Source organism: Pteropus vampyrus, unplaced genomic scaffold (genome assembly GCF_000151845.1).
Source record: "Pteropus vampyrus isolate Shadow unplaced genomic scaffold, Pvam_2.0 Scaffold7, whole genome shotgun sequence".
In the NCBI taxonomy this organism is placed as follows: Eukaryota; Metazoa; Chordata; class Mammalia; order Chiroptera; family Pteropodidae; genus Pteropus; species Pteropus vampyrus.
The window spans coordinates 759,376-766,465 of NW_011888788.1; the positions used below are offsets into that span (position 1 = coordinate 759,376).

The following is a 7,090-nucleotide window of genomic DNA, read 5'->3' on the forward strand; positions in this document are numbered from 1 at the left end:
GTACCCCAGGGCCCGTAAACATTTCTCGGCATCTCAGACTCCCAGTGGTTTTCAGCAAGAATCCTGATCTGTTCCATCTCTCGCTCATCCCTCATCTGTGGGATCAGTCCCCAGTATTTGATTTTGTTGGATGTTCTGGTTTTGCTTTTGTTTTTACCTAGTCTGACTCTGTCACCTCCAGTCCTGAGAAAGGGTCTCCAGAACCTCCCAAAAGGCGAGTGTTGGCCCAGGACCCCAGAGGCTCCTAGCCTGCTTCCGGACCCTGCCCTGTACTGGTCTTCCCAGGACCCTCACAGCCCCCAGTGAGGTCTGAGTCTGGTGCCTGAGTCAGCAGCCCGCACAGGGCCCACTGCCCGTGCCAGAGCCCTAACTGAGCTGCTCACTCTGGTGCTGTCTCCCTGTTGTGTCTCCCATTGCCTTCCCTGCTGCGCCTACCCCTCCCTGCCCCGCCCCGGAGTCATGCCCTCTAGCCCCCCGTTGGCTGCTGCCTCCTCCATGTCCCTCCCGGCTGCTGCCCCCACCACCAGCGTCTTCTCCTTCTCGCCTGTCAACATGATCTCCGCTGTCAAACAGAGGAGCGCCTTCGCCCCCGTGCTGCGCCCACCCAGCTCCCCACCCCAGGCCTGCCCCAGAGCCCACGGAGAGGGGCTTCCAGGTGAGTGGTCCATGCTGCCCTGCTGTGGCCTGGTAGAGCAGCTGTTTGAGGGAGCCGCTCCATCCTCATCTCACCAGAGCCTCATGCCAGTGGACCAGTTCTCCTAGGAAAGTTCAAAGCAGGGAGCTCTGCAGGGGTCCAAATAGGTCCAGTTGGAGAAGATCAAAAACCACCCCTAAGCCCCACCTCCAGCCAGTTGAGCCCAGAGCAGAGACCCAGTACTCAGAGCCAGAGGAACCCCACATGGAGTGCATGCTTTTGACCTGTGTGTCCACTGGAGGGTAGCACACATCACTGTGAGGGACTGAGTCACTTGCTGGATGGAAAGGGACTGGCCTTGGACAAGGTTTAGCCCAACTTCCTCTCCCCCATTTTACAGTTAGAGAATTGAGACCATGTCACCCATCTGCATCCCTACCCTTGTGAAATGGTTGTCATTTGCCATTTATCAATCTCCAAGTCAACATCTAACTTAACAAAGCCTAGCCCCTAACCAATAGTGTATAGCAAGTTAAAAAAAAGTCATATCCCCTAGAGGAATATGACTCTTATTTAGGATGGGTTCGTTAGATGATTGAAAGGGCACACAGTCATTTTTTGCCTTGTTTTTCTTAATCTGTGTGTGTCTAGACCTTAAAATGTGAGGGGTGGGGAGGACAGAGGATCACCTACCTCTCCTCCCAACAAAGAGAACCAAGGGAGAGGGCTAGGCAGGGGCGAGGGGTGATGGAAGTAATTAATTACATGGAGATATGGGAAGAAGACGTGCCACTGCTGCCGCATTGGGTATCAATGCTTCTAGAGGCTGGCCTTTTTCCTTTCTGTCCTGGTACTTGGCCTTCTGCTTCCTCACTTTGAGACTGGCCCTCTGAAGGAGGCAAGGCTGGGAAGAGGAGCACAGAGACAGCTCTCTTGATCGAGGAAACTAGGGTAGCAAAGGCTTGTGACACCAACCTCTTCAGAGGCCTGAGGGACACACCTCACCTCTCTGCAGTGCTGGTTCCAGGCCAGGGCTAAGTGTGGCCCACTACCTTCAAGGTTCTTGATAAATAATTCTGCATTTAGAAAGTGTTACATGCCCTGCATACTGGACCATCCCAAAGAGGACAGGCAGATAAGGTCCCCAGGCTACATGTGGCTTAAGGCTCCTCCCTTGGTTACCGCAGACCAGCCTTTTGAAGATTCTGAGAAGTTCCACTCTCCAGCCCGGGGGCTTCAGGGCCTGGCGTACTCCTAATTACGGTAGGTCTCTGGTTGGTCTTGCCTCCCCCCTTGGTTCTGGATAGGCTCTCTCTTCGAAAGACATTAACAGGGGTGGAGATCTGGGATCCCTCTTCAGGGCCCATCTAGACAGCTATCAAGCTCAATAGCCCATGCAGTGACCCAAACTGAGCAAGTGTAGAGAAGTGGCTTTCTGTCCCCTTGCAGCCAGCCTTCCTCCAGGACCTTCTCTCCATCTCCCTCCCAGGTCTACACATCTGGCCCCCACTGAGCCTGGACTAGAGATCCCTCCAGGATTCACACCCACATCCTGGATTGCAGCACAGACAGATGCAGGGCCAGGGCTGCAGGCAGACCTCAACCTATGGGCCTGAATGGGGAGAGAACTTACTCTCATACTGGAGGCACCCCCCAGCCCTTTAGGCTTCTCTCACCTCCCTTTCTTGGGGCTGGTCGGAAGCCCCAGCACTGTGCTGATGCTCTTGGCAAGAGAGCATTCTGGGGAGGTGCTGGGATGCCGGACCTCGCCTGCTGGGTTGGTTCTTCTAGAAGAGATGGACTTTGTGCAGACCAAGGGCATCAGGTGACAGGCACATGGGAAGAGGACTGTGGGATAGAGGACAGCTCAGGGAGAAGTGGCCTGGGAAGGTCCTGTTTGCGTCTGACCCATCTCACCGGCTCAGCATCCCAACTTCTCTCCAGGGCAAGGGGAGTGCCCAGCAGCCTCAGGAGGCCTTCCCAGGCTCCCATGGAGCTTCTGACAGCCACGTGACCCCATGGCTGCCCACTCCCATTATGGACTGCACACTCATGCTTGCCACATCATGAATCCCAGTGGGGGCTTTGGGCATGGTGAGTGCAGAAGAGGGGGTGCCAGGCCCCGTGAATTATGGGTCTTCCCCCCAATGGATATCTCATGGATTCTGACCCCCACATGCATAACTGGCTGGTCCCATAAAACCATGGAATGGGCTCAGCTGCCCCTGGCCTCGCACTCTACTCTGCTGAGGTTGGAGAAAACAATAATAAACACAGATGCAGGTGGCCACCCAGGCTCCCTTGCCTGCTTCCCTGGCGTGGGTCTGCTTTTCTCAGCTGTTCTGCAGCTCTCCTGGGGCCCCTCCAAACCATGTCCTGGGCAGCCTTCTTGCTCCTTGGGCTTTTTCAACAGCCCCAGAGTTCAACTGAGTGAGTATTCCCTGCCCAGGTCTTCTTTCTGGTATTGTTGGGGAAATGGGGAGCAGGCTAGCAGGCCCGAGGACCCTGGACATGGGCTCAGCCCCAAGGGCTCTGGCTGGGAGCACAGTCTGGCCACTGAGGACTCCATCCCCCAGCTATCTATCCAGGACCAAGGTAGGGATTTTCTCTCCCCAAGGTGGGGGTTGCTGGGAACCAGAATAGAACAAACTAAATACTACCCAAATGTACACAGGCTCAGAAGTAAGATCCTTCCTGACCAGAGGCTGCAGGGCCTCACCTGAGCTAGGCAGGGTAGCTTTTGGCTCCCAAGGTTGCTATCTGGGCAAGGCCCAACCCCTCACCTTCCTCTCCAGGTCTAGGTACCTTCCGGCTCTCTGGTCTCAGAGTTTGGGAGGAGGGGGTGGTAAAGATACAAGATTCCTGGGCTCATTTACTCCCCTCCTTGGATGAATCCCTGTCATCCTAAGACATGTCCCCTAGACTGAAAGGTCTAGTTGGCTGACCCTGGAAGCCGGCTGACACTGGAAGCCCAGTGTCCGGCCCCAGGCCTCAGGCGTTCTTCTTTCCTGGCAGTACTTTTTAGCTCTGGCCTCTGGAAACCCCATCCTTCCCCAACTCATGTGACCGTGCCCTCTGGACATGCAGGCCTCTGGACAAATACACTTGCCAAGGCAGAATGGCTGGTGCCACCATTTCCTTCTATTGTGTTCTTGGCAAATACCTGGGACACATGACAGGGGTAGCCTTTTGGTCATTCTGGCTGATTCTCAGTGCTTAGCTGAACTTCAACTCAGTTCCCACTTCTAGCCTATGTTGCCTGCCTGCCCACGCCCTGCTCTGTTTAAGCTCTGAGCAGTTCCCACTGCCCAGGGCCTTCCCAGGCTGAGCACCTATAGAACTCTATACTGGATGCAGGAGGTAACTGGGCAGTAGTTACATTCTGGTTCATGAGATGGGTCAGGTGCCATGACTGATGTGAACGAGATGTGCTATCTGTCCTCAAAGATCTCTCAGCTGTGCTCAAGCCATCATTTGAGTCAACACTGCCCACTCCCTGGTCCACAGCAGGCCAAGCTAATCAATTATGATGTTTGCTATGGACTGAATTGTGTTTTCTCAAAATTCATATGGTAAAGCCCAAACCCTTCCTCCCATGTAACTGTATTTGGAGATAGGACCTTTAAGGAGGTGATTGAGGTCACAAGAGTGGGGCCCTAATCTGATAAAACTTGTGTCCTTGTAAGAAGAGATTCCAGAGCTCTCAAGTTTTCTCCACCATGTGAGGACACAGTGAGAAGGTGGCTTTCTACAAGCCAGGAAGAGAGTCCTCACTGGGAACCAAACCAGTTGGCACCTTGATCTGGTATTTCTAGCTTCCAGAACAATGGGAAAATAAATTTCTGTTGTTTCAGCCACCCAGCCTATTGTGTTTTGTTATGGCGGCCCAGGCTAATACAGTGTTCTTTCCCACATCTCAGTCTGGGTTCCCCTAAAACCAGATCTGAAACAAGTTTCCTGCTGGAGAACTCAGGGAGATGGTATAGAACATACGTCAGAGCATTTTCACCTGAGGGGGAAGGGTGCTGGAGTATTTATACACCGCCTTCCATCAGTGAGTGGTTAATGGCTTCTGGATGGAGTGGGAGAGAAGCACTATCTTCCTGGCACTTACAGTCAACCCATGGGTGGTGAAATAGGTCCCAGGAGCTAGAGAAAATTCTCAGACAAAGAAATGCAGGTACTGGCAGATGGAGTCAAGTATACACTGAAGAGATAAAGATGAGATATGAGTGAGGCACAACCTTGGAGGTGGTCTCTGGCAATCAGCCTGTTTTGGAAAAAAAGTTGATTTTTTGTACTTGAAGTAAGTTTAGAGTGGGCGTGAACTTTCCTTTATCTGCACCTCTCCTGAGACCAGCTGACAGAAACTCTGCCTAGGCTTTTTCTAGTTGAGGTATCAAGATGCCAAGCGACAAAGGGGCCCTTCACAGCATCAACCAATCCCTGGGTCTTTTTTCCACAGGGCCAGTGGGGGTGGCAATAGGCTGGGGGTCAGACACTTGGCCGCTTGTCCTTCAGAGACAGAACACATCCTGGAAATCTGCTTTCTTCCACATATTTCCCAACAGAAACAAGCTACTGTGTTCTGCATTCGCTCAAGTAGACTCTGAAGCTGTATTTGACGAGACCTACTGTAGAATGGCCTCAATGATTCAAGGGAAGCCAGGCAGTGGCTTAGACCAGCCCTACTGCTAACAATTCTACAAAACATCCTTCCTACCCCTGCCCAAATTGGTGGAGCCCTTAGCTTCTTAAAAAATAAAAAAAGTAAAAAAATAAAAAAAAACTCCCAGAAAAAATAGAAACTGCCATGCAGTGGGGAAAGGACAATCTTTTCAATAAATGGCATCGGGTCATATGAAAAAGTTAAACTTGACCTCTACTTCACATCATGCACCAAGTGGATCGTGGATCTAAATGTGAAGGCTCAAATAATAAAACTTCATGCCCTTGAAGACAGACTAAAAACCTTTTACCAGAGTAACCTCCAAGGTCAATTTCCCCACCACTTAGTCAATTTTAGAATGAGGCAATCATGGAACATGCTTGAGGTGCTTCAAATGGACCCCCAAATCTCTTTTCTCTTCCCTAGAATAACTTCTCCAAAGAGTAAAAAGTTCACAGATCACAGTATCTTTCTCCCCTAGAAGAAACAGGCTCTTCATAGGTAGTGATTCTCTAAAGCTCCTAGCTCCTGAGCTTAGAGTGGCCCCCATCCCCCTCCCCACCCACACCTTTGCATTTATACCCTGGAGCTTCCCTCTGCTACCACCTCAGTGGCAATAACAGCATCCCATGGATAACAGAAGGGAATGAGCCTGCCACCTTGAAGCCACCAGCTTGAATTCTGGTGTTGACAGGAAGCCCCTCCAACATGAGAGTCCTCATGGGTGTGAGACACTGACCACTCCTGTGAACTCAGATCCTCCTACCACTTCTTTCACACTCCCCTTCTCTTCACTCTCATTATGGGATTTTGATGACTAAAACGTCTTCATTGAACATGGTCTAAGTTATCAATCTTTTCTTTATGGTTAGTGCTCTGTTTATCCTTTTAAGAAATCTTTGCCTATACCAAAATCAAGAAGATATTTTGATTTTTGTGTATATTATAAACTAGGGATCAATATAAAATTTTTTTTTTGGTATGGATAGCCATTTGGTTCAGCACCATTTATTGAAATGACCATCTTTTCCTCACTGCCCTGCAGTAGCACCTTTATCATAAATCAAGTGTCCATATCTGTATGGGTCTCTTCTGGATACCACCTCAGTACTTTACCCTGCTGTGCCACCTTCTACTACCTTCTTGGAGTGGGGGAGAGTAACGCACAACAAAAACACAAGTTAATCTCTAAGTCATTCTACCTCAATTCACCTGTCTCTCCTCAGCTGGACTCATAGCTCTGGGTCCCCCTAGCGGAGTTCCAGAAGAGCACTCATGGGCCGTCTGTCCACCCTGCTTCCACTCACTTGCCAAAGGGGGAAGTATACAAACTTCCCTGCCTTGCCTTAGCTTTGGTAGGGAGCACAGAGTGGCGGCCCCCAAGAAGATGGCAGCTTCTGGGTTTAGAGCTGCAGAGACTGCCAAGGAGAACGGGTAGGAGAGTTCTGAGTATACAGACTCCCCACTGGAGACAGAATGGAAGAGACTTCATGGCTCTAAAGATGTAGAAGAGGCTTTCCAGCAGGGAAGTAACAGAAACAAGACCATTTTTTGCACATTTCCTTTTGGCCATTTTATTCCTTGAGAGAGAAAGAGCCAAGTGTTTTAAAGGGGAAAGAAAAACACCATCGAGTAGCAGGTCTGCTGCTCCTTAGGGCCCAGCGTCCTGGCATTTTGGTTCTCCAAAGCCTTTTCTTCCCTATCGCCTGCCAGCCTGAGATCAAAGCTACCTCTGATGCAACCTTGGCTGTGCAGTGGGCCCCTGAGTATGCTGCCAGGGTTCCCAG

The 7,090-nt window shown here is 51.0% G+C and overlaps 1 protein-coding gene across 2 annotated transcripts in view; it reads left to right on the forward strand.

The window, feature by feature from the left end:
• EBF4 (early B cell factor 4) overlaps positions 1–2,951 on the forward strand; it is a 49,914-nt gene extending 46,963 nt beyond the window's left edge. For both annotated transcript variants that reach the window (XR_896424.2, XM_011369427.2), the window contains exons 16-17: positions 1,822–1,897; positions 2,124–2,951. Coding sequence is in view for 1 of the 2 variants with exons in the window: in XM_011369427.2 (XP_011367729.1) it covers positions 1,822–1,892 (71 nt within the window). In the remaining variant the exon portion in view is untranslated. The remainder of the gene's footprint in view (positions 1–1,821; positions 1,898–2,123) is intronic.
• The last annotated feature ends 4,139 nt before the right edge of the window (positions 2,952–7,090 follow it).